Source organism: Colobus angolensis, unplaced genomic scaffold, assembly GCF_000951035.1.
Source record: "Colobus angolensis palliatus isolate OR3802 unplaced genomic scaffold, Cang.pa_1.0 Scaffold275, whole genome shotgun sequence".
NCBI lineage: Eukaryota > Metazoa > Chordata > Mammalia > Primates > Cercopithecidae > Colobus > Colobus angolensis.
This window is the reverse complement of record NW_012115988.1, coordinates 3,354,339-3,366,863: the sequence shown is the minus strand read 5'-3', so window position 1 is coordinate 3,366,863 and position 12,525 is coordinate 3,354,339. Positions and strand designations below refer to the sequence as shown.

The following is a 12,525-nucleotide window of genomic DNA, read 5'->3' as shown; positions in this document are numbered from 1 at the left end:
AAAAAAAAAAAAAAAATTTAATTGGGGAATATGTTCCAGAAAATATTTTGACAAATTATTTCAAGAGCCATAACACCTTAGGTAAAGTAGGAAAATATTTTAAAGTATTTTTAAAAATATGTATCAAATATATATAGTAGTAATATATATCAAATATATGTATATTTCAAATGTATCAAATACACATATGTATCAAACATGTATCAAATACACATAGTAGTAAAAAATAGAAGCAACTTATATGACCAGGAATAGGGAAAATAGATAAGTAACTTAAGTAAATCTACTCAATGCCCAACTCTGCCCAGGGACAAGCCTGGGTCTGAAGGGCTGCGCAGAGTAAGAAGTTTGGAAGGAATGCCAGTCGCCCCACTCTGTGGGGGAAAGACGCTGGAAGAAGTCACTCAGGAAATGTTATGCATGGTTTCTAAAGATAAGAAGACAGCATACGTACCATAAGAAAATGCTTATGATGAAGTGTGAGGTGAGAAAATTGGCCTACAACGTTGTATAAGCACTCTGATTTCAATGATACAAAAGCGTAGGATGTATAAAATGGGAACTTAGAAAATGACAATGATTAGTGTGGTTGGATTTCTTCCACACATTTCCTACACCGCCAGGGTGCTGTCGTGGCTCAGGGCAGGGATGTGGAAGCAGGCAGGGTGGCTCTGATTCTGAACTCCTCACTCACTAGCTCTGTGACCCCGTGCCTCTGTTCTATCACCTGTAAAATTATGAAAGTGCCTACCACACAGGGTTTCTGTGATTAAAGAATATGTAAAATACTCCAAACCATTACTGGGACATACTGTTATATAAGATTTGCAAATGCTATTAGGTGGCTTTTATAATTGAGCAAACACATTTACATCTTTTAAGAAGTATTTCACTAATGAGTCTAAAAGTAGTTATAATGGTGCTTAGTAGCGAAGAAAGCACCCACAAAGCTCTGTGATACTTACGGAGTCCACCAGGACGTGTGAATGAGTGTGGGACTCTCCTTCCAAAGGCTGAGAAAAATAGATGTCTATGGAATATTGTACATCTGGTTCTAAACAGATGGGTGTGGGAAGCAGCATGATTCTGTATTAAGAGAGATAAAGCAAAAATTCAGACCACAGAAGCACAATTATATTAGCTAAATGGCCATAGTATTTGGTAGCGTTGCACTTGTGCTGGGCAGTGACCTACACCGTGGCCCTGAGGCCAGTGTAGGTCTAGACCAGCACAAGTGGGTTGGTTGGATGGTAAAGTCATGTTCAGATCCTCTGTGGCTCTTCCATACGATTGTGCCAAGTATCAAAGTCTGAGAAACTATTGGCTATGGGTTGTCATGACAACCCTGGGGAAAGGATGGGACAGAGGTCCTCATCCCATCTCTCATGTTAACATCAACAGGATCTCAAAAAATCTCAAAAAAATTATTTTGCAGCAGGGCGCTGCAGCTCATACCTGTAATCCCAGCACTTTGGGAGGCCGAGGTGGGCAGATCACCAGATCAGGAGTTCAAGACCACCCTGGCCAACATGGTGAAACTCCATCTCTACTAAAGATACAAAAAGTTAGCTGGGCATGGTGGAACGCTCCTGTAATCCCAGTTACTCAGGAGGCTGAGGCAGGGGAATCACTTGAACCCAGCAGGCAGAAGTTGCAGTGAGCAGAGATCATGCCATTGCACTCTAGCCTGGGTGACAGGGCAAGACTCTGACTCAAAAAATATATATATATATTTTGCCACAAGTTTCTATTGGGGCAAAATCAGTGGCCTCAAAATTAGTAGGCTTTTACCTCAAAGATTCTCATCTATTGAGAGTAATCAAGCTGAATGTTTTACTCTTATTCTTGTTGCATTTTGTTTTCTTACATTTCAAAGCCACCTGGGGACTGGAAAAGGAACACTCAAGATTTAGAGTCAGGATATCCTGGCTAGAATCCTGGTTCTGCTACACATTAGCAATGAGTTTTCGGTAAGTCATTTAAGTATTCTCCTTCTCAATTTCGTCTTCATCTGATAAAGACAAAATCTGCCGTACTGAGTTGTTATGAAGATTAAAAGTGATAATAAATGTAAAGCATAGTGTAGCACACAGTAAGTGCTTAATATATGTTACAGTTTTCTTCAGTCCTCCCCTTTCCCCACTTAGTTCCCACATACAAATTACTGATAAGTGAACAAAATTCTAAGAAGCTTTCAATGTTTGAGGACAGGTCTGAAACATACCTGGTAGCCGCTGGTAAGGCAAAAGACTGAGGCTTTGACTGTGAAGTCTTGGGTACGCAGTGCTCACTCCCTTGAGGGGGGTTCACCACGATCTGGACAGTCCAGTCAGCTGCAGACTAGACAGGCATGACATTAAGGCATGTCACTGCAAGGATGCAGGAAAATGTTTTGCACGAACACACGTATAGCTAATGGAAAGTGCATGAACTTGAATTTGCAACCCATAGGCCATTTGGCAAATAGTTTTGGAGTTGAAAGAGTCTTAGAGGTTCACTCCCAGGCCCAACTCGCTGATGCCTGAATTGTGACCCAGGCAGAAAAAGCATTGTTTCTCATGGGCTCACGGGCCTGGAAAAACTTTAGCTCTCCTGACAAGCATAATCCTTAACCCCTATTTCCCAGGAAGTTGACTCGTTTATCATGGCTCTGGATCACAGAACAAATAATAATAATTTGGAATCCTTTACAAAAGGAATCTATATATTGGGGAGATATGCAAATTTGCTCTATTCTGAAGCCTTACAATTTGGAAAAGCTTTTTTTAAGGTGTCAGGGTCATGTTCTCTCTATAGATAAATTAATCTATATATATTTTTAAAGCCTTTCTTATCATATTCACTAAGCCAAAGTTCATTGACGTTCCTTGGCTTTCATTTGTAAGTGAGAAATAGAGAATTATGTCCTATCATGCATTTCAAAGCAGATCAGCTGCTCTGGGCATGTGATGCACCATGAGAGCCTCCAGAATGTGGTCCCTAGTGGGGCTTGGGAGCCTCTAAGACCACACCCCCCTCCAGCCATATCAAATACGTTTCAAAGGAGATGTTGAGTGGGTTTCAGATCCAAAGGAAGGTTAGGAACTATTGGTGCAAATCAACTATTTTTCTAATTTGGCTTGTATTCTGTTTTAGATATTTCTTAAAAGGCAGGCAGCAGGGGGTCTAGTAGTGGGAAACAAGAGGGGCAGTTTGCTTTTGGTCTTTCTCTTGTTGCAGGGTAAGATCCAAATGCAAACAAACACCTCAGCTGCATCACCTGTGAGTCTGAATCTCTGCACATGTGCTGGTTTATTAAATTTTTACAAGAAAAGTACCAGGAGGGCAGGATTTGTGTTATTTTGGCTATTTTTCTTATACAAACAGTCACCACTTCCTTAAACCTGGTACCTTAAATATATAACTTCAACTGTAGCTTCTCTCCATGGGCTACAACATGCATGCATATGGCTCACTGTGCTGCTTCAATATCTTTAAGAAATCAGGTTTATAACGCTCCCTAGATGTTCACTTTTTACAAATCCTTTTCTGATGAACCTATTCTAGCAAGGCTGAAATGGAAACATTTCAAGAATGTACTTCTGTCAGCTTTTCACCACCAAGTTGGAGAGTTAAAGGATACCTGGGTTTCATAGCGAATGGCAATGGTGAAGTCCACAGGAAAGGGAATGTTGTTGACAGCAAATCTCAAGCCAGCCCCAGGGAGAACCCTGGCAAATCCAGGTCCAGTCCATGTAACAGGGTTCCCAGGAACTGGCTCTCCTAAAACAACGTGAACAGCAGGACTCTGGCCAAAAGTTTCCGAGCCCTAAAATGGGAGAGGAATGTAAACAGCTTTGCCTACAATCAAGGCCTGAAAGAGTTCAAGAAAACCAGTCCCCCACTGCACCACCCCCTGTATTTCCTGGTGTGTATATGATTCATATGAGTCACAGATGAATTATTCTAAGCAGAATACAGTCCAGAATCCAGCTGAGAATAATGTGCTAATACTGCAGCTTTGGAACATATGTTACTGTATAGAATGATTGATTTGAAAGCAGTGTCCCGGGAAGCAACTTTAATTTTAAGTACCCTTTGTGCTAATGAACTGAGCAAATTCCACATGGATAACCTTGGGTTTTCTCAGATATGACTGTGGAGTTCTGCCCAAAATATGGAGGCTATTCCCACGCCCACTTTAAGGATTTTGCCTAATTGGGCATGACAATGAGAAAACCCACATGGATTTATTTTCTAAATATTTCTTTCATGCAAAATGAGAAATGCTCCTCTTCTATCTGCTTGGGAGCATGTAAGTATAAAACTCCTAACATGATTAATTAGAATCCCTGACGGTCTCTATACTGGATGTCAGCCTGAGGCCATCTGGACCCTGTAGATAATACCTCTTTAATTACTTTTGCATCTGCCTCTCCACACTCACAGCCTCCGCTCAAATTCCTCCTCTTGTTACTTTTGCCTGTGTTGCTGCAATAGTCTCTTGGCACTGTTCTCTTCTCTCTCTTTGGTCCAATACATATCATGTACTGCTGCCAACCAGGCATCTCAAACTCTTTCTAACTGCCAACAGAATAATGCCCAAGTTACGTAGCCTGGAGTTCTAGTTGCTCTGTGATCTACCCCAAACTGCCCTTCATTTGATAAATGTTTAGTAACAATTATGTGCCAGCTCCTGAATTAGGAATGCAAAATAAATAGGACAGAGCCTCTGCCACAGAGGAGTTTAGAATTTTGCATCTGAGGCAGAAATGTAAATGAGAAATTATACTGTCAGATTGGGTTTTAATAGACAGAGGTATAAGTAAAGTCATCCATATGCAATGTTTTTCAAACATTAAAAAAAAAAAATACCCTTGTGAGGTGGGGTGCAGTGGCTCAGGCCTGTAATCCCAGCACTTTGGGAGGCCAAGGTGGGTGGATCACGAGGTCAGGAGTTAGAGACCAGCCTGTCCAACATGGTGAAATCCCATCTCTACTAAAAACACAAAAATTAGCTGGGAGTGGTGGTGTGCACTTGTTGTCCCAACTACTCGGAAGCTGAGACAGCAGAATCACTTGAACCTGGGAGGCAGAGGTTGCAGTGAGTCGAGATCACGCCACTGTACTCCAGCCTGGGTGACAGGGTGAGACTCTGTCTCAAATAAAATAAAATAAAATAGCCTTGCAATTGCAGTAGACACTGTAGGTACCCCTCCCAAATCTCCTTTAGCTGTTTGTGCACCCATACCCCAGTTGCTGTGTGTGTGGCTGCTGACAGCTCACAGTTGAGCCTTGCTCTGGAGGATTGCTCTTTCATATTTCCCTCCCTAACCACCCGACACTATCTTTGGAAGCTCATAGCCAATGACTGATTGAGACAAGGCTGACCAGGTTGTCTCAAGGGGCAGGACAACTTTGCCTGCAGTGTATGCCCCTGAGCTCCTCTGAGGATCAATTCAAGGTTTGTTTTACCTGAGACCACGTCTCGCTCTGCTCTTTCCTTTTCTCTATCTTTTATCCTTCACTCTCTTAAGAGTATTCCTGAAGAATATTTCCTTGAAAAATCACATGCAATTGAATCCCATCTTAGGCTCTCCTAGGGCACCTGACTTGACATAATTAATGCCAGCCAGTTTACCTAAAAGTAGATCCTAAGATGCAGTTCTGGAGGTGGATAATTTACTGTTTGGCTGGCAGTGAGGATCATGGTGGGTGACATGCACTGATGATCCCTGGCATGAAGTAGTGATACAATTGCTAAAACCGTCACCTGTGGAGAAATGGGACAGAATATAGGCAGGGAAGGGGAGGCACTGACTTGAACAGTATTGCTGGCACTGAAAGATATGGGAGGCATCCACATCCTTTGATGTTCCAGTAAGAACTGTGGAAATGGGTGGCTGTTGTTGAATGTCTTTGATCAGAGAAAATGACAAGGTCAGGACAATCAATCACCAATGTAAAGAAAAGTGTGAGAATCAGAGGGCCTCCCTGGGGCGTGTTTTAAGAGACTCTCATCTCCTTAAACTAGAGGGCAAGAAGAGCTGAATATTCTTCACAAGCATTAATTGTAAGAGTTGCAGAACTTCAGAGAAGAGGCTGAATTATCAGCCTAGGTAAATTACTTATACAAAGATAACTGTCTATTGGGGAAGGGGGCATACCCATAATATTTCAGTATTAGTGGATACAGGATCTGAGCTTATGCTGATAACCAGGTATCCAAAGTGCCACCATGGTCCCCTTGTTAGAATAGGGACATACGTGGGTCCTAAAATGGACTGCTGGGCCAGGTGCCTTTCATAGTGACTTCACTGGATTTACAGAACCACCTATTGATAATTTTCTTCAATTCTTGAGTATATAATGGAATGAATCTGCTTTGCAGTTGGCACTGGTTCTTTGACTTGTGGGTTAAGAGCTCTTGTAGTAGGAAAAGACCAAGTAAAATCCTGTAAAATGAGCCCCAACCCCAAGCCAAGACAGTACATAAAAACACTACTGCAAATCAGGGGCATCCTCAGAGTGCCACTCTCAAGGCTTAAAGGATGAATGGGTGGTGGTTCTCAACATATCCCCATTTAAGGCACCAGTCTTGTTTCTGCAGTTGTTGGATGGATCACTGGCAGATGGAATGACCACAAATTTACCAAGGTATAGTCCTACTTGCAGCTGTTGGGTTGGATGGAGTGTCTTTACTAGAGCAGATTAATACAGCCTCTGGAACATGCTATGTAGATATTGATATGCAAAAATGTTTTCTCTTCCATACTTGTAAGGAAAAAGGAATATCTGCAGTCCTTTGTTGTTTCTATATTGTCTGCAAATGTGGTGGGGTGGAATGGTGGTGCTCTATTTTCCAACAAGGGCAAGTGGGTTCCTTCTGTAGTCAGAGTGCTGAGGAGAATACTTGGGAAGGGCAAGAGGGTATGTTCACAGTCTTGCTCCAGGCCTATTTAATTCTCTTGTTCTCTGTCACAATATAGCCCAAAAGGATTTGGACCATCAATATATTCTATGAAATACCACATTAGTCCCCTACATTGAGGGCTAGTGAAGTGGGTGCCTTGGCCCAAGGTGATATCACATGACTTCCCATAGTGAGAACCAGCTGTTCTGTGGCCTTGGCCAGCACCCTTTTCTGAGGGCTGAGTGTCTAATTCACCAAGATGGGAAAACATAACATCTCCTCTGCACAATAGATCCACTTTCCAGCAAAAGGAGTTCAGCAGTGGTCATGTGATTTTGGGATTCACTGGCCTTACACAAACCATACTACCTGGAAGATGCTAACCTGAGATGGCAGTGCATTGGGGCCCCTTAAAGATGCAGCTGAAGCATTAGCTTCACAAACTTGGAAATGAAGCCCAAGGAGATGGGCCAGTGCTCTTTGGGATATTATGTACTCCTTAAATCAAGGAATTTATTTGATGCTCTGTCCCTAACAGGCAGAATACATGGGCTTGGGAGAACCAAGTAGGATTAGCCATGCCTACTATCACTCCCAGTAGCTATGGGAATCTGGGCTTCTTGTCACTGTAACACTGTAACGTTACCACTCTGTGGGTCTAGAGGTCTTGATTCCTGGAGGGGGACAGAGTTCCTTCTGCTAATCTTAAAGCTATGGCTGCTACATGGTCTCTTGGGCTCCTCATGCCAGCAGACCAGTAGTCACAAGAAGGAATTACCATAACTATAGGGGTGTGGCTATATCATTGGGACACGAGGAATATGTACAGCACTGAGGTGATCCACTGGGGCATCTTTGGTGCTCCCATACATGTAGTCTGATAAGGCATGCAAGGCAGGGCCTCCAGCCTATGAGGGATGAGAGTGAGTCATCTCAGAAGTACCAGTTGAGGATGAGGGGAATCCAGAATGTGTAGAGAGGAGGGAGGGAGATGGTATCAATTATAGCCTTGGGACCAACTGCAGCAGCTAGAAGCTGTAGTTTGTCTCACTAGTGTCATTTTGTAAATTTCCTCAGGAAATATGACTAATCAGAATCCTGGAGAAGCTGTGCCTGCATGGAATGAACTTAATGTAAGAAGCAAATGGGCAGGACCAGCTTCATGGTTACCTAGGACCACCCCCAACCCCCCAAATAAAGCCCCCATGCTTGATTTGATGCTTTGCTGTCACCATCTTGATAGAGTTAATAATTTTATTTCTTTGAACTTGTTCTGTAAGTGAAGTGTTTTGGGACAGTGGAGCATGCACGTGAGCAGAAGAGATATGCGCATCATGTGTGTCTGCTTCCTTGTTGCCCCATTTGCAGATAGTGCACATCACGGCCAATGAACACAGAATTCTGGGGGACCTAGTGTGCCTGGGAGTTCAGTGAGACTCAAAGTGAGTGCAAGGTAAGTGTGTTACTCATGTGATCAAGTTAACAGGAGTGTCGATAGCTCCAAGAAACCGAGCTTTCTGTTAGAACCAGACTTCTTTTGAATGCAGAAAGAAAGGCATTCTAAGAAACATAAACAACCAAGGAATCCTATATCTTTTTTTTTGTTTTTTTGAGAGACAGAGTCTCACTCTGTCACCCAGGCTGGTGTGCAGTAGCACAATTGCAGCTCTCTGCAGCCTTGACCTCCTGGGCTCTAGTGATCCTCCCACCTCAGCCTCCTGAATAGCTGGGACCACCAGCACACATCATCACACCCAGCTAATTTTTTATTTTTTTTTTTGCAGAGATGGGGTCTCAAATCCAGTCTAGTCTCAAACTCCTGGGCTCAAGTAATCCTTCCATCTCAGCCTCCCAAAGTGCTGGGATCACAAGTGTGAGCCACCATGCCAGACCTCATATATTTTCTTATTCATGTGACTTCCCTGCATTAGCCCACTACTTCCACTGAAAAGGATGACTAGAAGGAAAGAAAGACAGGACAACCCACAGTTTAATTTCCTTTCAGTCCTTCCTTACTCATCAGTATGCTGAAGGTAGAGTTTCAGTTGAATATATAGCAAGAAGTGAAATGAAAACAGTTAACTTAGTCTTGTGCAGAGTTCTCACAGTTCTGTTAAGAATGAAATACATATGTATGTATGACTACAAATTGACAATGTGGATATGAATACAAATTTTGGAATTTCAGTGATTCCATGTGTGAGTTGAAATGTTCTTATGTTTCCAGTTAAAACTGGCACTGCACTCTACAAAGATGAACGGTATAATTCATGCTAATAATTTTAAATTTTAATATATCTTTACATAGAATGACATTGAACAGCAAATAACAAAATGCTCTGACAAACTGAGAGAATGATCATGAAAGAAAGTATAATGCTTTATATTTTAGTACTTTCAATGGCCCTTTTTCTTCTTCTGATTTTAGAACACAAGCTCTGCATTTTTATTTTGCACTGGGCCCTACAGGTGGGTCCGAGCATGCAATGAGTAGGTGTTGTAGGTGCTGTTGTTCTGCTGCCAGATCCCCTTTACTGGGCCAGTGCATGCAGCTGCCAGCTCCTGAGACTGTTGCTGCTATGGCTCCCGACTGCCCCCTTCTCTTGGGCCTTGCTCTTGGCTGATTAGAGTCATCTCACCTGGAAGGTTACCCACATCTGCCCTGGCAGTCCAGCACCAACAACTGACTGATGCAGGAACACAACAGGCCAGCCCTGTGCCTCAGTGGGGGACAACTCTGTGGTGTAATTTATACTTCAGAGCTTCCCTGGGGGATGAGACCCAAAGCTAAAATTGACCCTCGACCCCATACCTACCTTCCCCTTTCTTATTTCCTAGCCTACTTCCCTCACTCCATTATAGGTTTTCCCTGACATGTGTTCCCTTAATAAAACACATGCACCTGAATCCCTGTTGTCATCTGCTTCCAGGAACCTAAGACAGTGAGTGACACTGTACCCATGCAGATATCCATTTATATAAAATTGAAAAAAATAGATAAAAATATGACTATTTTGTATTCTTCTGTTGTACTAAACTGACCCACTAAACTGATTCCGTGGCCTACTTATTAATTGGCATGTCCTGCAGTTTGAAAAATTACAGCTCTATGGAACCCTAGAGATGGACAATTATGTCCAGATGTCAGGGTAGGAAATGTCAGAGAAAAAGAAATCTGAGTTGGATTTTAAGGGATAAGAAGAAGTTTTCCCAATCAATAACACAGAGGTGGTCATTTCAAGAAAGAGAGGAGTATGTTGTGCATGCTTAAAGCAGGGTTTCTCAAAGTGCTGTCATGAACCACCCATATCAGAATCACCTGGGGCACGTGGCAAACATGCAGGTTTCTTGGTCAGCCTCAGATTCCCAGATATGGTATCTCAAGGGTCAGACCTGGAATCTGGATTTTAAATAAACTCCCTAGGTAACATGCACAGTAAAAATTTGAGGATCACTGAGGGTATTAGGGGAGGGGAGTAGCGACTCATTCCGCAGTCTCCTCTTTTCAGGTGGACTTCAGATCGAGGAGAGCCACTTCTAGCCTAGAAGTCAGAGAAGGCCTCATGGGGCTGTAGCACAGGAATAGGAACAATTAGGAGAAAGCAAAGACCCCATGATTAAGTGCACATGATCCCGGTAGGGGGAGCAATGCCCACGAAGCCTTCTCTGAACTTCTCAGCTGGGATATTTCTCTGTAATCTGAAGTCCACATCATGTTACATGCAGCTGTTTCATGACCCTTAGCCCAGCCCACCACACATTAGCCATTTGTGTCCACAGCTCCTTCCCACTACAATGAGGGCAGGCTCTATGTTGAAGTGTTTCTGTTTTCTTTCATTCAGCCATTTTATTCACTTGAGAAGTTCTCTTATGTGTAAGCGGTGCTGGGTTTGGGAACAAGACTGCCAACGTGTGCTTTCATTTGCTTCTCCAACACACCCATTTGTGCATATGCACCCAGGAAGGCTCAGTAAAAATCTCAGTACAGCTAATAAATGAAGGAATGAACCAACCCACAAACAAGCCTACAGTGGCTCTGACTTTCGTGAATAACAAGGGATGGCTACAAGGTCTTCTGGACTCTTTGGGGCTTCTGTAGCCATGGGAGACTGGGCCGTGAGGAGGTGGCATCGCTCTGCCACTGATGCCAGCACTGACCAACTGCAGCTGCCTCAAAGTCTGAGGCACAGCTACAGCACCAACCCAGGGGCCATCACTGTGTCTTTCCTTCTCCATCTAAGAGGAGAGCCACTCCTCAGCACTTTACCTCTCCTCACTAAAACAACAAGAAATTGTGAATTCACAGTGTCCAACTCTCTAACTCTTCAGAACCCAGATTTCTAGAAATTATTTGTTTTGCAAAGAAATAAAGCTATTGATGTTTTTCCCCAGAGGATCTGATTTCTTTGGACTTGGTTTTTCCTTTCCTCCATTTCTATTCATGAGGGTAACAAGAGCTTTTACTAACTGAGTACATGCATGGACCAAGCAGAGTTATAAGTGCATTCATTACCATATCATTCATTTACGGTATGTGACTGTGGCCATTCATAAATGGTTTACCTCACTCTGCTCATCAGCATGGAAGCTTTACTTCTGATTTCTCTTCAGTATTATCTTTTCTTTGTCAATTATGAAATCACTTCCTTGTTGCTGGAAATACGCATCACATTCCAGGCAAAGCTGTTGCTAAAATCTTTTTTTTTTTCCTTTTTTCAGTTTTCTGTTTTCCAAAATGGGCAACTTTGAGACAGAGTCTCCCTTTGTCACCCAGACTGGAGTGCAATGGCACGATCTCAGCTCACTACAACCTCTGTCTCCCAGGTTCAAGTGATACTTGTGTCTCAGCCTCCTGAGTAGCTGAGACTACAGGTGTGAGATACCATGCCCAACTAACTTTCGTATTTTAGTAGAGACAGGGTTTTGCCATGGTTGGCCAGGCTGGTCTCAAACTCCTGACCTCAGGTGATCTCACCTCGGCCTCCCAAAGTGCTGAGATTACAGGCATGAGCCACCATGCCCGGCCTAACATCTTAAAAAGAAATGACAGTTTAAGTACCCATCAGAAGTATTAATTATACCATGGACCAAGAGGTTCACATTATTCCACCAATGAGCCATGGAAAAAGTTAATTGTAATTCTTCTTAGTTCTCCAATTAGAATGTTGAAACAATTCTTCATAAGATGCAGTTGGGTTTGCTTTTATTCACATTCATAGTTTCATCTCCAGCCTTTCTCTTCTCTCTGTTACCTCTTAACTTAGGTCCTTATTTGTTCCTGTCTGGACTAGTGCAGTCTGTACAGAAATGGGCTTCACTTCTGTTAAAGTTTGTAAGAATACTGAGGACGGCCTCTGTCATATCATTCCCTTGCACAGAAGGTGTACGGCGAATACATCTGACAGCAATAACTTAAGCATACTCTGAGAATGACCCTATGGTCTAAAAGGAATGTGAGTTTAGAGTTCCCAGCTAAGGAATCTGGGGGTTGCCAACCTGGAGATTTGTTCCCTATCTCTGAGGAACATCTGAACCTCTGGCCCATCCTGTGGAATACAGGCCATACAGAGGTTTGAGGCCCTTTGTTTTGGGTTAAATGAAGGTTGCATGGAAGAGGTTGCTGGGGGGAGGGT

The 12,525-nt window shown here is 42.9% G+C and overlaps 1 protein-coding gene across 1 annotated transcript in view; it reads right to left on the bottom strand.

Annotated features, from left to right (window-relative positions):
• Positions 1-12,525, bottom strand: part of LAMB4 (laminin, beta 4) — a 122,917-nt gene that overhangs the window by 63,354 nt on the left and 47,038 nt on the right. Inside the window, exons 15-17 of the mRNA XM_011948223.1 lie at positions 3,623-3,808; positions 2,225-2,340; positions 966-1,086 (exon numbers count right to left, since the gene is read on the bottom strand). Of these exons, the coding sequence (XP_011803613.1) occupies positions 966-1,086; positions 2,225-2,340; positions 3,623-3,808 (423 nt within the window). The remainder of the gene's footprint in view (positions 1-965; positions 1,087-2,224; positions 2,341-3,622; positions 3,809-12,525) is intronic.